This window comes from Fonsecaea pedrosoi (assembly GCF_000835455.1).
Source record: "Fonsecaea pedrosoi CBS 271.37 unplaced genomic scaffold supercont1.6, whole genome shotgun sequence".
Lineage (NCBI taxonomy): Eukaryota > Fungi > Ascomycota > Eurotiomycetes > Chaetothyriales > Herpotrichiellaceae > Fonsecaea > Fonsecaea pedrosoi.
Genome location: NW_013550610.1, coordinates 1924420 through 1945007, shown reverse-complemented (window position 1 = coordinate 1945007; position 20588 = coordinate 1924420). Strand labels below are relative to the sequence as shown.

Here is a 20588-nt window from a genome sequence, read left to right as displayed (position 1 = left end):
CTGCATTTCCTTGTTCCTTTTTTTCAGTCAGGATCTACTGCTGTCTTGAACATTGACAGACAGGTTCCTCATATGACCTGAATACTGGTTAAATGGTTGAATTTGAGCTTGATATCCATGTTGGCGGGTATCCTACTCCTGCTAGTACAAACGAGGAGGAGGGTGAGTGAATCAATATCAAGCCTGTTCGCGATTCTAGGGTAAGGTGACTTACGTTAGTCTACATATCCCGCACGCATGGAGCATTCTATATATCCGCGACCGCCTTGTCTGGACGTATGTGCTAAAAATGGCGCTTGAGTAAATACCGCCACGTTCCAACATTCCTAGGAAATCCACGTCGTCTTCTTTCTTCTTCCTCTTCTTGGTACAAAGTATAAAGTATAGGCACATGTACAAGTACCTACCCCAAACGGTGAGTTCACTCACAGGTCACTGACCTACATATAATTCATCGTTTGCGACAACGACAACTCGGCGGCGTTATATCACGTGATCACCATCACGGCATGGGAAGAACTCGAAGATTTTGCGTAGTTGTTACTGTACAAGTACCTCCCTCTACCAGTCATCTACCGACTTTGTTGAGCATCATCTCCATGATTCTCAGTATCTACCAGCTTTTTGGATCATCATCATTCTTCATAATTCTACGATGGGTAAAAACAAACTCTATAATCTATAATCTGCCGGCCCCTCCCCTCCGCTTCTCCACGGCCTCCCTCAACACGCGAATAACGTGGCCGGGGTCTTTGGCTCCGAACACGGCCGAGCCAGCCACGATGACATTGGCGCCGGCGTCGGCGGCCTGGTCGATCGTCGACTCGGAGAGGCCGCCGTCCACTTCGACGTTGAGGTCCGGGTATCGTTGCCGCACGGCCGTCACCTTGGGGAGTTCCGAGGCCATGAACTTTTGGCCGCCGAAGCCGGGGTGCACCGTCATGATGAGGACCATCTGTTAAGAGACACAAGATGGCAGTAATGCGTTAGTCCAAAGTCAATTTCTTTTTGGGTGTGATGAGGGGGAAAGAAAGGGCTTCAACGGGCTGGGGGAATTAGTGAGGTTCCCTACATCTGGTCTGTCCTGCTTGTCCTCAGCTTCCAATATCTCCCAGAGCACGTCGACACTGGTTTCCGGTTTGATCGCGATGCCCGCCTGCATGCCGAGTTCGTGGATGTAGCGTATCAGTTCCTTGGGCGACGTGGGTCGCGTCGTGGTCTTGTCTTCGGGTGTCGTGGCTGCGACCGAGCTGACGGCCGCTTCGTAGTGGAAGCAGTAGAGGTCGCAGCCTGCGTCGCGAAATGTGGAGACCCAGCGGTGAGGCTTGTTGCGTGTTCTCTCGTCAGTTCCCATTAGATTCGAGCAGGAAGAGGACGCAAGGGGAGAATTTTGAAGCCAGAGAGTGCGTGTCTGTGTCTGTGTCTGCGTCGGCCCTGCGTTTCGGGAGAAGAAGACATGGACCAGCCCTCACATCGCTCCATATTTTGTCACCTTCCCTTCATTGTCGCCTGTCCAGTCACGTCCTCGGCAGACCTAAGCTTCCGATGTTGTGCAGTCCTTCTCTTTTCACCCGCCCACCCACCCACCGCTCGGCTCTCTCTTTTTCGCAACTGCAGACAACTCGAATTTGGCTTGACTCACCTCTGCAATCATCATGTGGCAATCAAATGTGCCTCTACCGCCCGGTTTCTGCGGTCTTTCCACGTGCGGTCGGATCTTGGACACGACCGGCGCGCCGAACGTGATATTGGGGACAAAGTGGCCGTCCATCTACAAGTTTGCCAGAGAAGAACGTCAGCTTGTATGTCATGCCTCTCAAAAGATGAGAAAGACCACTGTGTTTTCCCGCGCTGTGGACCTCCTCTTTCTATTCTTGGAAAGACTCCAATACTTTCCCCTGTCCTTTTCAAGAGTGGATGAAGTATGCTTGGGGCTTCGTGCTCAGCGCAGACGTACGATGTCGACATGGAGCCAGTCACAGCCCTGGTCCATTGTTTTGGCGCACTCGCGACCCAGTTCGGCAAAGTCGGCGCTCAGTATCGAGGGCGCTATAATGGCCGGAGGAGTTGTTCCTGACATTTTGGGCTATTGGTGGGAAGGTAGTAGGTGAGGGCGAGAAGGGGAAGGTGTTTTGGTCAGAGTCCGAGAAGCGGGGCGCGGGAAGGAAAATCGGTGGGGGAGACGGTCGTGGTAGAAAGCGATGATCCCGTGTAGTCAGTTGGTCGGTTGGTTGGGTGTACAGAAGAACGAAAAGAGTGTGTTGACGCCTGTACACGGACAAGAGGTAAACTGTGCTCCAATGTTTCGAGCCGTGGATGGGGTTCTTCAATTACGTAGGACTTCTCGGTGCGACCGGGAAATATATGGACCTACCCCTCACTAAGGATCTAGCTTGCTCACTAAGTCGCTAATGACAAAACGTGTTTCCCAATTAAGTTAGACCATTTTCGAGGAGAAGTATATTCCAGGCTGAAATGGTCAGTCCTCGTCGTCAAACCCCAATTCGACCTGACGAGGCGGCTGGCTGGCTGGCTGGCTGGCTGTTCCAAAGGAAAGAAAACAGTCGATACGGAAGAGGACGTTGAAACCCAGAAAATGCGCATGTCCTCGACCTTGTCCCTGCAAAACCATAACAAAAGGTCACTCGAAACCTCAACAAACCAAAGAGCGGTTCTTGTTGTCCTTGCTCGAATTCACTCCCTTGATCACCGGCTCGAGGCTGTAATCTTGGGCATCCTCAACTTTGCACTTCTCAAAGGCAGAACGGTTCAGGGGCCACACACGCAGCAGCTCCATAAGTTCTTTGCACCCCGGTGGCCGCCGATCCAGATTCGGGGCCGGAGGTCTGCCACAGGGGTTGTAGAGGACGACGTCCGGCACCACTGCGTCCTTTCCCGTCGGCCCGCCGGCGGTCGCCATGACGGCGTCTTTGAGTCGGTCACATGCGTCTCCTGGGCGTGCCAGGTGCCACTGGCAGAGTGCGTGTACTTCGGCACAGTTGGCCTGGAACATGTGCCAGGAGTATTTGCCCGGCTCGACCCCTTCCTCGCTGCTGAGGGACAGGATTTTGTCGATGAAGATCCGCCGCTCGGGAGAGAGCCTGTCCAGGAAGCTTGAGTCTGCGCGCATGCCCTTGACGGACGTGCATATGAATAGGCGGCAGTTGTCTTCGTCAAACAGGGCCGTGACGGCCGTTGGCGGTGTCGCAAATCTTCGATCTTTGTGCGTATTCGCCCAATCTTTCCAAAGGTCATTTAGTTCTTCCCGGGCTTGAATGGCGACATGCCCAATCAATTTATCGGACCATCCGAGGTTACACAAGGAAACGTCGAGGACAGCTGATGCTGCGAGGATATCCAGGCTCTTGTACGCATCCTCGTCAAATGCCAGACGAAAGCTGTTTCTGGACATGTCGAACAACTAGTGGAAGATAGCGACCGAGGTGTTTGATCTTGAAAATGTGGACAGGTTTCCTCAAGATATACGGGAAAGAGTTTGAATTAGTAGAATTCATCGGCCAAGGGGTAAAGACGAGTCCAAAACCAAGACGGGAGGTCTTGGGCAGAAGCAGGCGAAGGGGAGCAGAGGAAATCCCGCGTTATCTTTCGAGCCGCAGGACCCAGGCCAACACGAATGGTCGTCACAGCGTCTCTGATGCAGAGTCTGCGCCCTGGGCTCCAACGTTGTTGCCATCAACGTTCGTCCCGTCCCCTAAGCGGACAGGTGCATGATTGGGGTCCCTCAGCCTTATCTTCTCTGGCAGCAAGAAAGGTTTGATTCGTCACGGCCTTTCCCTCGGATATGCAACTTCCAACACTTGAGCTGCAGTCCAGTCTGCATCTGGTAAGTTGTGCTGCGGGCTACAGCTGGAACCCTCCCCTCGTGACGCGCCCTGTAGAGTGTAGCTGGGCGCTACTTCTTGTGAGCGTGTCCTTCGGGCGTGAATACGAATACGAGAGGTTATGAGTTGGTTGACCTGTTGGATCTCTTCACAATCTCACAATCTCGAACGCCCGAAATCATCAAGAATCATGAGCCAACTGATTTCAAAGGTGATGTGATTGGATGTATTTTCTGAACAGGGCGACTGAGGACATACCCCTTCCATCAGAGTGGATTCTATATCAGCCTTAGCCGAAAACAAATCCCAGCGTGCTCACATTGTGTTCGGAGCGACGACGATAGTGTTGTGATCTCGTCCTCCAGGAAGTCGAAATATTCCACAGTGAGGCTTCGCAACGACGACTGGTGGTCAATGTACGGATGAAGTTTCTCCGACAGTCTCTCAAAATCCCACACCGAGTCGTACCAAGCCCCATAGTCATACCTCAGGTAAAGCGACTCCAGGTGACACGGCAAGCAGGCAGAAAGCTCGGGTGACGATTCCACCTTCCAACCAAGTAGCAGTTCAGGAGACAATTCCAACTCCGTAAGCATGGAAAAGGCTTTGAGATCGAGTGTAGACAGAAAACCCCACGGCGCATCGTCTCCGCCGCCCTGACAAGGGTCACCGCCTTCGACAGACCTGAAGTCTGCCACGACTCGCAGTCTTCTCAACGTCAGTGTGAAACCCGATATAGCTGTCTGGAGTTCTCTGCAGTCCACATGGCGCGATACATGAGAATCGTAAGAATCAATATATCGTACAAATTCAAGATTCAAGTCCGTTATCTGCGGCAGAGCGGCCAGGATTGTCCTAAAGGTTTCCGTACTCACAAACAGGTTGTTCAGACTGAGTGTCGATATACTAGTGTTAGCAGGCAAGGATAGCGCTTCTGCCAAGTCGTCTTCCTCTAACGTTGTTGAGAAGCTGATGAGTGATGGCAGTGACAGCGCGCCCTTCAGTATCGAAGTGTTGACTGCGTATAGTTTTGGGGCAGGCTGTGGCCACTGCGGTACTCGGAGGTTGCATGTGAAACGTCGCAGTGAAGGTACCCATCGGAGTGATTGATTCAGTCTCTCAGCTCCTTCGCTGGATTGCGGAAAGCAATCGACGATCTCGAGATCTTCCAGACGCTCAAGAAGGCTGAGCAGATCTGATAGTATGCCGAGGAGAGATGAATCCTCAAGATCATCCGCGGAGATCCTCCCACGATGCTGTGATAGACAGTGTAAGCGTCGTACGTAGAAGGCAAGCCAAGACTTCGCTGTCAGCGTCCGTTTGAGAGCCAGGATTGATCTAGTGTCGCGGTTTCCTTTTGAGAGTAACGTAACGGACTCATAGAGCATGACGTTTCCTATATGGTAAAACTGTTGAGAGACAAGGCAGAGATTGGCAAAGTCTGACTGAGAGGCATAGTCGCGTATGGCTTTCACCACCATTGGGAGATTCTCGATGGTGGCAAGAGTTGGAGGGTCAGGTTTAGTGTTAGCTACTGCAGTCTCTCGCTCCATGAGGTCGAATTTGGTATTTGGACATAACAGTTGGCGATGTTGGCGGTGATGAAAGCAGGAGACAGGCTTAGTTGGAATATTCTAGTCCTAAAATGAACTAGCCAAACTAGACACGCTAGTGACTTCCGCCAAGTGATTGGCTAGACTCAACCTCGAACTGCCTGACGACCAACTCCGTACAAGTACACGCACTGCCAGTTTCCGCCATCACGAAAGAACAAAGTCAGCAAAAACCCTGAGATACATGAGGGGGTAATCCCACACGAAAACAAAATGGCGATGGAGAGACATGAATGGCACAAGGCTGCGAGACTGAGCCTTCCTCCCAGGAGTATTTCAATGGCTTTGGTGGTGGTATCTTCACACCTTTCGCCATCCAGACAGTATGCAAACACACAGAACAGGATAATTCATGCAATAGTTGTAACCTCGTTTAGTTCAGACTGTTCTTTTCTTTACCTCGGTCATTATAGCCTATACGGCTAGGCATTTGCAACGGCATTCGATCCATCTAACCGCAGACACTGGATAATCTCCTGCTGGAAAGCTTTGGAGGTGACCGCGTCGGTCGTAAGATTTGGCGCGCTTTATCCATGACGATCCGGCTTGGACGATCAGACTGGGGCTCGCACACGAGTTCCGACCTAGCGACTGGGAGGAGGGCAGTTATAGGAATCTTTACAGCAAAGAACGCACAATCAGGCTGAACGGCCGAAGCTTGCAGGGTGTGCGGCCAAGATGGCTGTGTGGCTTCCATCAGCCGCTGCCTCCGCAGCATGTGATAAGTGCATAGAGGTCTCGTGACCCCTTTACCTGCGGTAAGACCGCAGCTTTATGCATGCTTCATCCCTGCCACGAGACAATGAGTGGTCCCGAAGACCGTAGCCCTTGAGGAACAGCGCTGCTTCGCTGGTCCAATCACCCATACTTGTCACATTTTCATTCTGCAGGGCCTATGTAGTGACTTTGTCATATCACTGCCGCCTGACTCTTCTCTCCCGTCCGTCTTTCACTCCCTTCGCCATCGTTGAGCGCACCCCCCTAAAAAAAATGCCGCGAGAGAATCAGGCCCTGATCGACGTCGAGGGAGTTGAATTCGTCTGCATTTCATGTGACGAGCGTGAATTTGACTCCGAACAAGCATTGCTCCAGCACTGTCAAGCCGCGCGTTGTCACAAAGACGAATGGTGTGACAGGTGCCAATGGTTGTTTATCTCCACAGAGGCTCACGAACAACATACCCGGGACTCGCAGAACCATTGGGTCTGTCCAAAATGCGGCACCGACGAACCCGAAGAAAGCAGTCTTCGCGCTCACATGGAAACCAAACATTCCTTCTGCTACGACTGTCAGGTAAACGTTGCCGGTGTATCGAAACATCGCGTCCAGTTCCACAATCGATGCCCTATATGTAATGAGGAGTTTGCGAATGAAAACGAAGTTCGTATGGTACGCGGGAACGTGAATATCAAACCCCAGAACACGTTTTTAACTGACGCTCCCCAAAAGCACGCGAAGATCCACACGCCTCGTCAAAACAAGTGCTACGGCTGCGAACGTAAATTCAAAAGCCCCTCCGGTATCCTCATCCATCTCGAGTCGACGACCTGTGATTCCGAGGTTACCCAGGTCGATATCGATCAATGGGCTTTCAGCTGCCGCCGGAGCAACCTATACACTAACGGCTGGGACGATGAGTTCAGATACCGGTGTCCGGGCTGTGACGACAGCTTCCCAAAAGTCAGTGGATTGTTTCAGCACGTCGAGACGGCGGCATGCGGTGCAGGTTACAATGGCATTCTGAAGAAATTGACGACATACATCAAGCGGCAGGTTCAAAATGTGTTGGAATGATGTATGTGAATGGAGCATCGCGAACTGCTCAGATGACTCCATCGATATAGTATTAGTCAAACACCTCCTATGAGCCCTTCCATCCGAGACTGAATTTGCAGTGAAGCTGGATCTGGGGTGGTAGCCTAACACACGCCCGGTAACAGGATTTCCAGCTTGTGGGCGGACTTCGTGCTTGGTTTCGTGGTCGAAACCTGGCGCAAGAAAAGGAACCCATCGTCTTTAGCTGCCCATGGTTGTCGTTCACCCCCAGGAACTGTTCTGACTTTCAGGTATACCGAGTTGATTCTCAAGTGCTAAAACACCGGGCCGTCGCTTTATACTATGGCAGAGGATCAGGCGTGTTCCGTCGGAAAGCCGAGTTGCGGGAGGAGCCGAAGCCGGTTCCCCAGCAATCGGATCTGGATTTGAGTGTTGTTTTCGGTAGAATTTGATGCTAAAGGGCAGTGAACGGCAGGAAGGCGGAGGTTGATATGTAAATCCAAGAAACCTTCACCGATCAAAACACCTCGTCCGGATATGGCAGTGGGCATAAAAGAACCAGCCCCCATTTCCGGCTTCAGGGTTTCCTTGATCGCTCTCAGTTCCTGTCGAGAGTGGTTCTGGTATCGGGCTCTACGACTCTGTCGACATACCCTGGCCAATCCATATCAATACCTCCGAACCATAATCAACCCCCATCGAAGTGGCCTTTTCTGGAGAGACCCCGCAGATTATTCAGGTTTAGCGTCGGTTAGTTCCATCGCCCTTCCCTCCTTCTCCTTCGGTTCACTCCGTGACCTTCCTGTGATTTTGATCTTTACACATTTGACCGACACACCGGGCAGAGTCGCCTTTCACAAAGAGAAGGTCATTGATGAGGTCACAGTCATCAAGTATGTCGCGAAACACACATCAATTCCTACACCAAGGTTGATCAAAGTCTCCGGTTCTTCCTGGGGTCCCTGCATGGTCATGGAGCTTGGTAAAGGGAAGTTGTTATCAGAAGCTCTCAAAGCTCCTACAGAACCAGAAAAAGTCGAGGTACTGGATCCGAACATCAATCCCCAAACATTAACCTAGGCCTATCGGGTCATGTCTAAGATATTGATTGAGCTGTCCAAATGCCAATTCCCTCGCATTGGGGGGGTATCTCGGGATGAATTGGGCCGTTGGTGTGTCAGAAAACGGCCTTTGACGCTGAACATGAACCGGTTGGTTGCTCTGGCCAACTACCCTCCCGTGGACCTACCTACAAACACATTTGCGACAGCCACCGATTATGTTATGGCCTTGGCCAGGTCACACATGGCTCACCTTCGAACGCAACACAACGACGCAGTCGAAAATGAGGCAGACTGCCGAAAGAAATACGTCGCGCGCTGCTTATTCCTCAAGATTGCAAAGAGCTTTCCGAATGTTCACGACAGAGGTCCATTCAGATTGATCTGCGATGACCTCCGTCCTTCGAACGTCATCATAGACGAAAAACTGAACCTCCGTTGTGTCATCGACTGGGAATTTACCTATGCTGCTCCTGCCGATTTCACATGCTGTTCGCCATGGTGGCTCCTCTTGGTACATCCAGATGACTGTGGAGCAGTCTTGATGACTTTATGGCTCAGTATCTCCCGCTACACGCGGCCTTTTTGCAGGCCTTGAAAGAGAGGGAAGACAAAGAGAGTCGGTGTGGTGCCCTCTCGGAATCTCAGCGTTTGTCGGGAGAAATGGCGCGGTCTCTGCAAAATGGAACGTTTTGGTTCTGTCTAGCAGCCACTTCGAGCTTTGCCTTTGATGACATTTACTGGCGTTTCATCGATTCGGGATTTTATGGGGAATTCACTTGCCTTGAGGAGCGTATCGAGTTATTGACCGCCGAGGAACAGGTGTCTCTGGAGGAATTTGTCCGTCTCAAGGTACAATAGGCACAGGAGAGAAGGTTAGACGAATCCCGTACCTTTGATGAGGTCCTCGCATCTTGAGCGCCCCTCACAGGAGCAATGGCGGACATAGGCATCCTCGAGGGCTACTTCCAAGAATCATTCTGAGACTTAGCCTTGTTGACAACCTTTCCCAGACGTTCCACAACCGATTTCAGAAATTGGCCTGTACCCCAACGTAACACATTATCCACGGCGACAATAAAGTCCTCCACGCCGTCTAACAATACCCCATTACAAATTTTCAAGAGCTTCATCTTGAACTTTTGTACGCCATCTTCAAGATGGGTGTAGTGGGTCCAGAGCTCATGGTATGGGCCCTCAGTACAGATGGAGAAGAAGAGCGGAGGCTGAATCGTCGACGATGGAAGTGCAAAATCGGACGTTGAGCGCTTGACCAGTTCATTTAGGCAAAGCTGCATCTTGAGGCCACAGGCCCCGGAGACTGCGGCCTGATTTTGTGCTTCAAAGACTTGCTTGCCTGTCGAATAGGCTTTACCCTCGACGACGGCAAATGGAAAGACAAGGTCTGATTTGCGTTGTGTCGGCACTGCGATTAGCAGCGGCTCCATAGATCCGCCTCGCTTGCTCGGAATCATTGTGTCCTCGAGCATATTGAGAAATCGCTTAGCCTCAGTTTTATTGAGATCCTGTGGCGTAAGAATCGAGAGGGCCGAAATGAGGGATTCTTCTTTTATACCCACTGTGATGTCCGGACGAGGTGTTTTGATTGGAACGGTTTCTTTTGATTTCTCCAGGAGAGAATAATGTATAGGAGGAGGCATGACGACCGGTTCGAGTTGGCTGTTGTCGCGAGAAGGATTCAATGCGTCGACCATTGAAGATTGGGGGGAGGAGCACATCTGGCTTCCAGACTGTTGCTGGCGTTTCGGTGGCGGAGGAGCCGAGGCGTCGTCAACTTCGTCTTGCTGGTCATTACCCACAGCATTCACATTTACCAAGAAACTCAGGTTCAGGTCGGACTGCTGTGGAATTGGCTTCAGCTCCTCTCGCCAGTCGGCTTTTTCACGTAACATGATCTCATCGGGGCTCATAGCTTCGAGCGCGCGACGGAATATGTGGACAAAGTCATCTTCCCCAGCCGCAGCCTTCACAGCTTCCTTGCAGGCCCCGTAGAATCCTTTGGCAATGTTAGAAAGTTTAACACTGCGATGCTTGGAAACCTTGGCTTTGACAATGCGGTCGATATCAGCCTCAATGTCGCCAGGTAGATCAGTGTGGATGTAAATATCGGCTACCTCAAGATGCTTATAGCGATAGCAGGCCGTGGTGTTTGAGGAGCGTTGAGATCGGACTGTGTCTATGTCCGATGACGCAGCTAAGGAACGCCTCGACGAGGTCCGTTTGAGAACCGGACTATTGTTGGCGGAGAGATTCATCTCCCCGTTGAACAGTCGTAAGTTATTTTCAGAGAGCTGGTCTTTAGAAGGACCCAGACTTCGGAACTGTGTTATGTTTTTGGGTAAATCCTCAGGTGGTTCGAGGAGTGGAGGCGGACTTTTTCGAGGTTGTTTTGTGACATGCTCGTCTTGAGCATCATACACTTTGACTTCAGCGTCAGCTTGAGATTCTTGCGATCGTTTCCGCTTAATCCCAGTCGACTGAGGGATGGATTGGGGAGGGCTTTCTTCAGGATAATAGTGATGCTCCGCTGCAGATGAATTCGTCTGTCCTCCTCTTGCAGTTCGGGACTGGTTCACGATTTGTGGCTTTTGTGATCGCAGGCTCGTGCGGTAGGGTTTGCCGCGCGCGTTCGGGTTTCGCTGGCGGTGCGGGTTTGCTGTAACAGAGTCAGTGACACGATTATAGGGCAATGAAGTGGGTAGAGAGAGAAAGCAGACTGACAGTTATACCGTGTTTTTCGTGTTGTTTGCGAGCACTCAGTTGCATCTCTGTTGTCGTCTTCGTCTCGTGCTGCAGTATTTTGTTCTTCTATCCTCGCTCAGACAAGCCATTTTCCAAACGATGAAGGATATTTACTCAGTCTTGAGCGATCAGGTTTGGCCTGGTAGCGGCCACGTTTGTCGCGACCCTTTCTGGCTGCCCCCACGTCTCGCGCTGAGTTTCGCTCTGTAACACCCGTGGCCATATCGACTGGTAAGGAGAGAAGACAAACAGACCTGCCATCAATCAGCGGAAGAAATGGAGACCCGAAAAGTGAGTGCACAGCCGGACGGTCATCGTGAAAAGCTGCGACGATCTGAGTGAGGAGTTGAAAACACGCCAGTAGAAATGGCAGTTCCCCAGGCTTGGCGGGAACCTATTACATTCGCTTGAGAGCGCTGAGCAATATTTGAGGTAAGGTTATATGTCCTTATTATTACTGTCAAAAGTTCCTCGGGAATGAAAGAGTAAGCCTAGCGTCTGATTCGGTTTCAGACTAGGGGTTCAATGGCACTGACACCGGCCATTTATTTATCTCAAAAGACTTCTATTCAGAACGGCCAGAAATGCTTTGCCACACTAGTGAAGTCAGCTAGATTTTAACGGCTTAGCACCACAGCCACCATGATTTACAGGTAGATACGAAGTTATGACGAGCCTGGTCGTGGTCATCATTCTAGTCGTCGTCGCTTGCCGTTTGAAGGTCCCCCAATGCTGTCTCCGCTACTGATGTCATTTGACCAAGAACCAACGCTGCTCTCCGTCTCATCACTAGTATCCTCGACGATTATGGCGCCACGTATATCGGCCGAATACTCGGCTCTGGAATGGTCGCTGTCCGGCGTGTAGTGGACTCTACGACGCTTCGCCTTGTCCTTCCGCTCGTGGAAGGGAGTCCAGTCCATGCGCAGATTGTCCTTGGGTCCAAGATATGAATTCTGAGGCGAAATCATGGTTTGAAATGCCACGATCAGGTCATGTATCGTCTGACTAAATCCGTAGTCCTTGCTGACTTGTTTGATGCCGTTTATCGTCTCGGAAAAGCTATACGGCCACTTGACGCTCGGGTATGCGAGGACTTTGCATTTCTCTCGAATCCACTCGGGGGCTGTCTCGGCACCGCCGTCTGCATCCATGGACTGGATTAATGAATATTGCATCGCGACATGTTCCAAGATCTTGAGGGCTTTTTCCAGCTTCTGTGCCCCTTCACACTTTGTATCCTTGAAATTGTACCTGCCTAACCGCACATTGAAAAAGGTCCGTAGCGTACCCCGAAAGACTCTCGCTGTCTCGGACGGGTTCGTCCCTTCGTGATCATTCGTGGGAGGCGTATCAATGACGAAAAGACAGTACCAGGTCCGCAGACGCCTCTCACCATCCACATTTTCAGAATCGAGTCCCTTCACTAGTAATGCGTCGGTTTCCGGGAGCAATTTCAGTGTACTCCGGGCCCAAGTCATTGGCGTAGGGCAGGTTGCTTCGATGTCATGCTTACTGAACTGCTGCGAAACGCGGAAAAAACTCTCAGACGGCTCGGTCCTGCCAATCTTCAGAAGCTTGTACATTTCTGCAGTGGGTCCTGCCGGGCTGACAATCCATGATGATTCAAATGTCACCGGGATCAGAGCAGGGTAAGAGGTCCACCTTTTCTCTTTCGAAAACCCTGGGACCCTGATTGTTTCGGTGCGCGATCCAAAGTGCGAGGACAGTCGAGATCTGGCAACAGCCGCCGCGAAACACTGCCTCACCGATGCGAATCGGACACTTCGAAACAGATCCAAAACCATGTCGGTAGCTTCCACACGTGAAGCATCGAAATTCAGCCGCAGAATGTGATCTTTATATTCGGTCCTCTTTCTCAGAGCTTCCACCGCATCATGAGCTATCGCAACATATGTCAGGGCGTGAACCTGGTCCCACACGTCAAGCGGGATCATCCCACGACGATCCCTACTTTTCAGGTAAGAATCCACCGCGAACGATGCCAGAAAGAGTTGTTCTGGGTTCTGGAAAGTGTGTGATTCTCGGTCCTGGCCTGTCCATAGCTTTTCGACAGCGTTGAGACAGTCTGCAGTAACGGACCATGTCCCGCTACCGCGTATGCATCTCCACAGTTGCCTAGCAATGGCCCTAGCTAGTCCCGCGCTCTTAATTTTTTGCAAAAACTCGTCCAGGTTTTCCAAGGTTACATGGAGAGCCCAGACTTTATGTGCCATATACCTAGCATCACGAATCGCGAGACGTTTATGGTCGAAGAATTTCAGCAAGTGAGGAACCCCAAAAGGCTCCGTCTGTCCGACATCATTTCCTATGGCAGGCTCATCGTGGTCGACATCGCGAAAGTAATCAAACCTGTCGTAAGTGCTGCCAACATCAGTGTCTGCAATGAGACTTTCGGATGCATTTGGAGCCAAAGACAATAGGCCACTGATGATGTCTCGACGATATATATCGCGCGCCCAATCGAACACATAGTCCAAGATCAGAAGGAGGCGAAGTGCCTCATTTTCTTCCGTAATATCTCCCCGCCACAGTTGTAGGATGCGCTGCAAGTGGTCAATCTCGGTGCCCAGATGGAGAGGGATAACTCACGTAATTTGGTCGAGACTCATCTTTGGTTTCTTCCACATAGGCGCCTGAGACGCGCCATTGCTCACCTCTGTATGCCAAGTACCAAACAAGGGGCTTCACGCTGGAGTGTCGATTTTCGGCTGTGGCGCGCACAAGATTACGTTGGAGCTGAAGCAGGTTGCGAAGTGCAAAGCCCGACTGGGCATCAATCTTGGAAAAGGCGTCTGGACTCTTTTCCGACTTTGCTTCTATGAGAAGGAACGGAAATAGAAGAGGCCGGATGCTGGGTTTGAATGGGCTCGTCCTGATCGAGTCCACGATCAAGTTACCCTCTGGGCCTTCCGTTTCGTGTAGGATCCTGTCCAGTCTCTTGGTGAGTCTAATGCCTAGTACACGGTCAGGCTTTTTGCCTTTGGTGATTTTGGCCCTGATTTCGTTCTCGTATTGGATCTCCTCCTCGGCTCGATCATCAAAAAGCGGATTTAGGCCTTCGTCAAATCTGGATCAGGGTTAGACTGCACCTTTGGGGGGTCGGTCTGGACGGGCACTGACTGGTCTTCCCCACGCCTGCGCGACGGGCACTGGCATAATCTTCGATTTTTCTGTCTCGTCGCCAGATCTTCCATGCTTCCGTTGGCTGCAGTCAAAGCGACTTCCATTTCAGATTTCCAGAGGCGGGCGCGACATTCCGGGCCAAACACTAGTCAACGGTCCGCACAAGCCTCTGGGGACGACATATCTGGGCTTACCATGCGACTTCAATGCTGAATCGAGCCAGGATCTCCGATTCTATGTTCAAACGCCAACCAAGCTCGTTCTTGTCCTGTTCGAGGCATCGCAGGGCTTTGGCGCTGATGGCCTTTGCGCGTTCAACTGTCTTCAGTCTCCAAGGCTTTTGCGTCGATTCAACGGTGATATCTGGGCGGTATTTGTCAAGATCGTAGCTCCCCAGGGTCGTGATATCCCGAAAAAGGGCTTCATGCCCGTCAGCTTGACGTTTATTGAGGTCGAAAAATACGTTGTATTGCCTCAAAAGTCTGGATGTGTCGATTTCCGCTGTGGTGTCCGCCATTATCTCTGCGGTGGTGGCAGAGATCAATGTAGAGACAAAGGGCCTTGTTGTCTGACGTTCAACGAGACTTGAGAACTGGCAACAGCTGAAACATCCTAACACGAATCCAGCTAGTGAGTAAATATTGTCGCTTGAGATCATGCTATCTCGTTAGATCACCTTGACCCCTGAAAAGACAGCGGCTATGGAGGCGCCAAGACGGCCTTTTGCCGCAAGCTTTTGAGACAGATGGGGCCGCACCTCCCACATCCATGAAATCGCATCGTTGAATGTGGTAATGGGAAAGTCCAATGCGCAGGCTGACGGTAGGAGTTCGATTCAGTTCCAACTGCTATTCCGAGATCGAGAAGAATCCAGCTTGCTTGCGGATGTAAAGCTTTACAGGGTCTAGCACATCCAAACTCGTCGGTGGAGAAGAAAGCACATCAGTCCTCCGTCGCAACAGGTTCCTCAGACTTCCAAGGCGTCATTTGACAGCGAAAATATTTCCGACAACAATTGGTTGTCAAGTTCAGTAATTCATGCAATGGTAAGTGTTACAATGCCAAGTCCTGGTCGACTTCCAGAGGCAGCTCTGTAGAGCAGCTCCTTCCAAGCTCCCATGTCTGAACATCAATGTAACGTAGCCCCCATCAGCCTTTTCTGCACGATGAAAGGCTCGTCGCCGCAATGTTATCTGCTCATAAAGCTAATACGTAGAAGACGGGACTCTCTCCACCAGGAAAAATAGGTCGGAAAGGGTTCTCATGGGCAGACGAGGTAAGTGATTGAGGGCCTCAGAGATCCATCAGGTCATCCACAGTATAATAAGTGTCTAGAGGCCCTTCGACAATATGTCCCAACTTGATCCGCACCAGTTCATCGAGACTGTGTCTCTCGTCCTTGGTCAATAGTCCAAGCCTGTCTTCGATCGCCGTAAAAGGTCCGTGGTATATCTCGTCGATGAATGTCCAGTAAATCTCGTCGAACATGGAGCTATATTTGGCCGCAAGACAAACCCAGAACAGCCCAGTCTCAAGCGACCACTCCATACGCGTAGATAAACGTTGCTGGACTGCTGCCGCATCATCTCCTTCATTTGAGCTCTCTTCCTCGCGTTCGCGGAGAGCTTCGATAAAAACACGAAAGCGCGGCATGAAACGTTCCAAGAACGCGCGAAGGTCTGACTCCCAGTCTTCCGGGCTTTGAAGCAAAACCCACCAAGGTGCAATGCATGTGAATTCGGCGGGGGCTGCATAAGTAAATTCCCAATCAACAACACCCGTGACGTTGAGATTTTGCAGATCGATTAGAACATTGGAGGGTCGGAAGTCGTCGCAATGCAACCGGAAGGGGCTGTTGCGATGCTCCGTGGAGATGCCCTGTGCTATGTTGCGAAATAGGCATCTGGCCACGTATTTCTTTGTGCAGTCGTCTTGATCAGTGATGGAATCATTACGCTGGAGCTGGAGTTGGGAAATATACTGGTTCGCGAGTGATGTGAAGAAATCGGGCGCTGATTCAAAGACTTGGGTTGGGAATGCTTGAGGGGGAAGGTTTGCGCTTGTGGCCAGCTCGTTCATGTTGCAAGTCAAAGGTCTACTGGTGACAGAAAAATTTGCCTCGCTTTGCCAAAGTGCTCCAATATATTGAACCTCCGGCTTCGATAGTTCGAGGATAAGTTTAGCCATTTCCCTGTACGCTCTCTTCAAGACGCGGTCACTGAGCCGAGGGTTCAGAACTGGCCGTCCTTCCTGGTGCCAGTCCTTGAGAAATTCCGCAAGGGGCTCGCCTTCGACAAAACTCATGACAATGTAAGGGCCCGCCCCGCATGTACCTGATCCCAGAACATCCGGTACCGGGATTGATGTGTATCGGGCAAGGTATTTCATGGTGGCAACCTCATTGTCGACTTTCTCTCTGCGGTGTATAGTTCTCCGAAGGGCAGCAAAGCGGACAATTGCGTTGAATCCGTCCTCGTACTTGACCCGGTAGCATATATTGAAAGAGCCATTCTTCCACAGGCACGCTGCAGTGGGTTTTCCAGGGGTGGTGTATCGCTGCAAGATGCATCGCTAGGTACTCTGGCGATTTCCGTAGAAGAGCCAGCACCCAGAGGGTAAAGTTTTTTTCTTGTTGCTCCTCTGCGACATGACCGAGTTGCATCGTGGTAACATGCCTTCCTTGCAGCTTCTATAGCCTCGGACAAGTGCCTTGGTTTGAAATGCAAAGCGCGGTGCGTCCTTGTAGTTGCAGGAAAGAGTATGGAATCAGGATGCGGAGGTCGCAAAGCACAGACAGCGAGGGATGTATCTGTATGTCAGATCCCGTGTAAACCTTGGTAGCACCATCGGCTGCACACACAGAACCCCTTGATTGATCTAGTATCGCGAGGCGGTCCAGCCAACAAAACCTGCCAAGCCTGCCAAGCGCCCGAGGAGCCTTAGCCAGTCCGCCCAGTCTTTCTGACACTAATAGCACGGCTAGCACATTAGGCACCCACTAGGCACCAACTGCACATTTCAATGCCTCTGAACTCACATGTGATGAGCACAGATTCCTAGCAGTACTTCCGCTCCACCTTGTATTTACGAATCTGTTCGCGCTCCCCTTACTGCAGGAAGACATCGCGTCCGAAGAGATCTGGCAATGGGAGACGAATGTCCCTCATTCACTTTTGGTATCATTTTGCGCAGTTGACGGTCTTCAGTTTCGCAGCTTCTGTCAAGGACTGCAGAGGCTACTTTCCCTCGAGTTGGGTCCTTTACACCATCGCTGACCAGGGCTCTTTGTGCTTGGAGAATAGAACTCTTACCCTAGAGATCCTCGACCGTAAGAAATGGTGCAAACCCTACTAATTTCCCCAAGACAACAGATGCATCATACGGTTGACTTCTGAGTTAATGATATTCTATCCTGCCATGATAAGCTTTCTCTGCGCTTTCGGCCAAATCCTGCCCACGGCAGCGGAGACCCTCCTCGTCAGATCTCCGCTCTCACAATCACGAGGGCCGTACGCGCAAGATTCTTCGATCTCAACTTCGATCGTGGACCTTCTACGCTCACCTCACCGATTTCGAGGCAAACGGTCTCATTGGGGATCTGACAAGTGGCGTGAAGAGCGCCTGGACATCTTTGAAGAGAAGGAAAACAATGATAAACATCAGGTGGATGGCCTTCCCAACGCCTCACCGATCTTGAAGCTTAGTTGGAAAGCCGAGATTTTGGTACGTCTCGCTCTACGGAGCTATAGCGATCCGCATGGTTGCTACAACCTTGGTGGTTTTCGAGTATTTCCTGCACAATGACTTTGGGTCAAATTGGATATGCACGGGGAATCCGCATGATATATTTGGAGGGCCGCGGAGCCCACGTACGGAGAAGGGAATACTCTTATGTGCAGCGAGACATACATCCAGCCTCATCAACCGTACACCCTTAGATCTATTTTGATGTATTTTTCTGGCCGCTTTGTCGCTGGTGTTTCAAATGTTGAGGTTGAGGTTGAGACCGAGATTGATGATGATGACCCTCCAGCCCATGTCCATGCTCATGGTGGTAACCATCCCCTTCTTCTTCATCATCGTCGTGCACGAGCTCAGGCCAATCCTCAAAGCCATCTGGCAAGTTTTGTCAGCTGGAGCACTCCATACGTGACGAATTCAATCCCCGACTTTGTTCGGAGTCAAATCTTCTTCTCACCTTCAAAGGCATTTGCCAATTTACGATGGATAATCTCCTTGTCCTCGGTAGACTTCATGATCTTCCCCCACTTGCGCATCTCCGGGTCTGTCAATAGACACCCATCGAATTCCGCCGTTAGGCCGACAGGGTCAAGTTTCTCGCCGATAAAGACGATCTCTTGTCGTCGATCGCCCCAGGGCTCGACAAAGTCGGCTTCAATGCTGCGTCGTGTGTCCGGGTCCGTGGGCCACTGGGCTTGAGCGGCATCTCAGCGTCAATAATGTGTATACGAGCAAGCATCGTGCAATGAACCAGGGATTTGAAAAAAAAAAACAAAAAAAACGAGGGGTCATACCATCGTCAAGAGCGCAGAACCAAGGACCACCGCCCTGCAAGGTCAGCATGGTTCCAGCCTGGCTCCATTCTCCGTGTAAGAAAGGCCGTGTGGCGAGCCAGATGAACCCTTTGGACCGTAGGAGACCGGCAAAGACGGGGTTTGCTCTCTTGTTCTCGACGACGACCTGTGTGATGGTTAGACGTCACCGATCAGGTAGTACTCTGTGAGCATGGCAGGATACTAAACATACCTTAGGGTCAATGGATTTGGAAAAATCGTCAGAGTCGTCTTGGTCTTCAGTCTGGCTGGAGTCTAGAAGGAGGATCGTCAGCATCTGCGATTCTTTCCTCAGTGGTTGTTGGGGTCACGGGGATCACCATCACTAGTATCCGAGTAGTTTTCTTCGGCATTGTCAACCTCCATTTCATCTTCTTCACTTCCGCTCTGCTCATCCCCGTCGTTGTCTTCATCATCCGCTTCCTCATCAACGATCTGACCCTCCATGATGACAAACTTGTCGTGTATCAATCTATACAGGCGTCGTGGATTGAAGGGTCGTCGTGCACGGTAGACGAAGCTGGAGATGCCATACCTAATAAACCTCATTAGTACCCTAGATCACAGAGGGTCTAGCTCCCCATCTGCCTCGTTGGAGCATCTTACTCTTCAGTCTCCGGCTTGGGAGCGACTTTGAGCTGCCCATTGATCTCTCGTACGTTGAGGTCGTGGAGACTCTGGAGCCAGCCCATGTTAGTGGCAGCTTTTTCGAATGAAAACGTCTCGGTGCGGATGACTTGTCGGGGGTCGACTTTGGAGAAATTGGATTCCAAGACTTTCGCGGCAGGGTTCAGTTGGTGGATGACAGCTCTGATTCGAGATCTTGTCGCTTTGTCCACGCTGTCGATTTTGTTGAGGATGATGGTATTGGCGAACTCTCTGGGTTTGGAGTAGAGGTGCGTTAGCCATGATCCGGTGAGGGACTATGCACCGCCCGTAGTGTCCAGGTGTCACACTCACATCTGATCGACCATCAAATCCGTAATGGTCCGTTCATCTTCCGGGTCAACGCCCTCCTTTCCCCATCGGTCGGTGATGAATTCTGTAGTGGAAAAGTTGTGAAAGAAATTGAATGCGTCGACGATGGTGACCAGGGTGTCGAGTTTGGCAATGTTTTGCAGACCACCAAGTTCCGCCCTGTAGCACTCAAATTTGACTGTTCAGCAGGCATATCGTGGGAACGGGGGGAGTTTTGTGCAGTAATTGGTCTCGTACATCTCTTTCAAGATCCTCTCGTCATCCTGCTGACCCTGCAGCGAGCCGTCATTCGCCGCCTCGATCATGGCGTGCGCAAACTCTTCCGTGAAGGTCTCTGCCACCTGCATTGGTTCGCTGATGCCTGTGCTCTCAATGAGGATGTATTCACACTCTCGGTCACGAGCCAACTTGGCCAGCTCTTCCAGCAAGTCGCCGCGAAGTGTGCAACAGATGCAGCCGTTTTCCATCTGTATCAGGCGTTCCTGGGTCTGAGACACCACATGGCGCTTTATCAGCGCAGCATCGATGTTCAGAGCGGCCATGTCATTGACAATGACGGCAATCCGCAGAGAGTGCTGGTCAGAGGTAAGGATGTTCTTCAAGAGTGTTGTCTTGCCGCTCCCCAGAAACCCAGAGACCAAAGTCACCGGGATCGGTCTTCGCTCGTTCGAATCCGGGGCAGATCGAGCCATGTTCCGTGTCATTACAGCCATACTCTCAGCCAAAACAACGTACAAACGAAAGAAGCCCCGGAAGGACAAACGCGGAGTGCTGGGGATAAAGCAACGAGAGAAAATAAAATCAATCGATTGACAAGAGATTTTTCAATGTCGA

General features: G+C 51.2%; 10 protein-coding genes across 10 annotated transcripts; 2 read left to right on the top strand and 8 right to left on the bottom strand.

The window, feature by feature from the left end:
* Positions 1–679: 679 nt before the first annotated feature.
* On the bottom strand, positions 680–2080 carry Z517_09524 (ribulose-phosphate 3-epimerase; the record flags this gene model as incomplete). The annotated part of the gene is made up of 4 exons (XM_013425432.1): positions 680–955; positions 1073–1324; positions 1643–1771; positions 1958–2080. The coding sequence occupies 4 exons, from the start codon at positions 2078–2080 to the stop codon at positions 680–682; spliced, it is 780 nt and encodes a 259-aa protein (XP_013280886.1).
* Positions 2081–2653: 573 nt separating this feature from the next.
* On the bottom strand, positions 2654–3412 carry Z517_09523 (uncharacterized protein; the record flags this gene model as incomplete). The annotated part of the gene is made up of 1 exon (XM_013425431.1): positions 2654–3412. One exon carries the CDS (start codon positions 3410–3412, stop codon positions 2654–2656), a length of 759 nt encoding a protein of 252 aa, XP_013280885.1.
* Positions 3413–4120: 708 nt separating this feature from the next.
* Z517_09522 (uncharacterized protein) lies at positions 4121–5395 on the bottom strand (the record flags this gene model as incomplete). The annotated part of the gene is made up of 1 exon (XM_013425430.1): positions 4121–5395. The coding sequence occupies one exon, from the start codon at positions 5393–5395 to the stop codon at positions 4121–4123; it is 1275 nt and encodes a 424-aa protein (XP_013280884.1).
* Positions 5396–6445: 1050 nt separating this feature from the next.
* Z517_09521 (uncharacterized protein) lies at positions 6446–7249 on the top strand (the record flags this gene model as incomplete). The annotated part of the gene is made up of 2 exons (XM_013425429.1): positions 6446–6844; positions 6905–7249. 2 exons carry the CDS (start codon positions 6446–6448, stop codon positions 7247–7249), a joined length of 744 nt encoding a protein of 247 aa, XP_013280883.1.
* Positions 7250–8323: 1074 nt separating this feature from the next.
* Z517_09520 (uncharacterized protein) lies at positions 8324–9153 on the top strand (the record flags this gene model as incomplete). Its single annotated transcript, XM_013425428.1, has 2 exons — positions 8324–8806; positions 8854–9153. 2 exons carry the CDS (start codon positions 8324–8326, stop codon positions 9151–9153), a joined length of 783 nt encoding a protein of 260 aa, XP_013280882.1.
* Positions 9154–9254: 101 nt separating this feature from the next.
* On the bottom strand, positions 9255–11278 carry Z517_09519 (uncharacterized protein; the record flags this gene model as incomplete). The annotated part of the gene is made up of 2 exons (XM_013425427.1): positions 9255–10969; positions 11170–11278. The coding sequence occupies 2 exons, from the start codon at positions 11276–11278 to the stop codon at positions 9255–9257; spliced, it is 1824 nt and encodes a 607-aa protein (XP_013280881.1).
* Positions 11279–11744: 466 nt separating this feature from the next.
* On the bottom strand, positions 11745–14306 carry Z517_09518 (uncharacterized protein; the record flags this gene model as incomplete). Its single annotated transcript, XM_013425426.1, has 3 exons — positions 11745–13622; positions 13669–14146; positions 14200–14306. The coding sequence occupies 3 exons, from the start codon at positions 14304–14306 to the stop codon at positions 11745–11747; spliced, it is 2463 nt and encodes an 820-aa protein (XP_013280880.1).
* An 86-nt stretch (positions 14307–14392) lies between these two features.
* On the bottom strand, positions 14393–14719 carry Z517_09517 (uncharacterized protein; the record flags this gene model as incomplete). The annotated part of the gene is made up of 1 exon (XM_013425425.1): positions 14393–14719. One exon carries the CDS (start codon positions 14717–14719, stop codon positions 14393–14395), a length of 327 nt encoding a protein of 108 aa, XP_013280879.1.
* Positions 14720–15495: 776 nt separating this feature from the next.
* Positions 15496–16590, bottom strand: Z517_09516 (uncharacterized protein; the record flags this gene model as incomplete). Its single annotated transcript, XM_013425424.1, has 1 exon — positions 15496–16590. One exon carries the CDS (start codon positions 16588–16590, stop codon positions 15496–15498), a length of 1095 nt encoding a protein of 364 aa, XP_013280878.1.
* A 1793-nt stretch (positions 16591–18383) lies between these two features.
* Z517_09515 (uncharacterized protein) lies at positions 18384–20467 on the bottom strand (the record flags this gene model as incomplete). Its single annotated transcript, XM_013425423.1, has 7 exons — positions 18384–18637; positions 18738–18903; positions 18970–19020; positions 19137–19311; positions 19383–19655; positions 19737–19913; positions 19992–20467. The coding sequence occupies 7 exons, from the start codon at positions 20465–20467 to the stop codon at positions 18384–18386; spliced, it is 1572 nt and encodes a 523-aa protein (XP_013280877.1).
* Between the last annotated feature and the right edge of the window lie 121 nt (positions 20468–20588).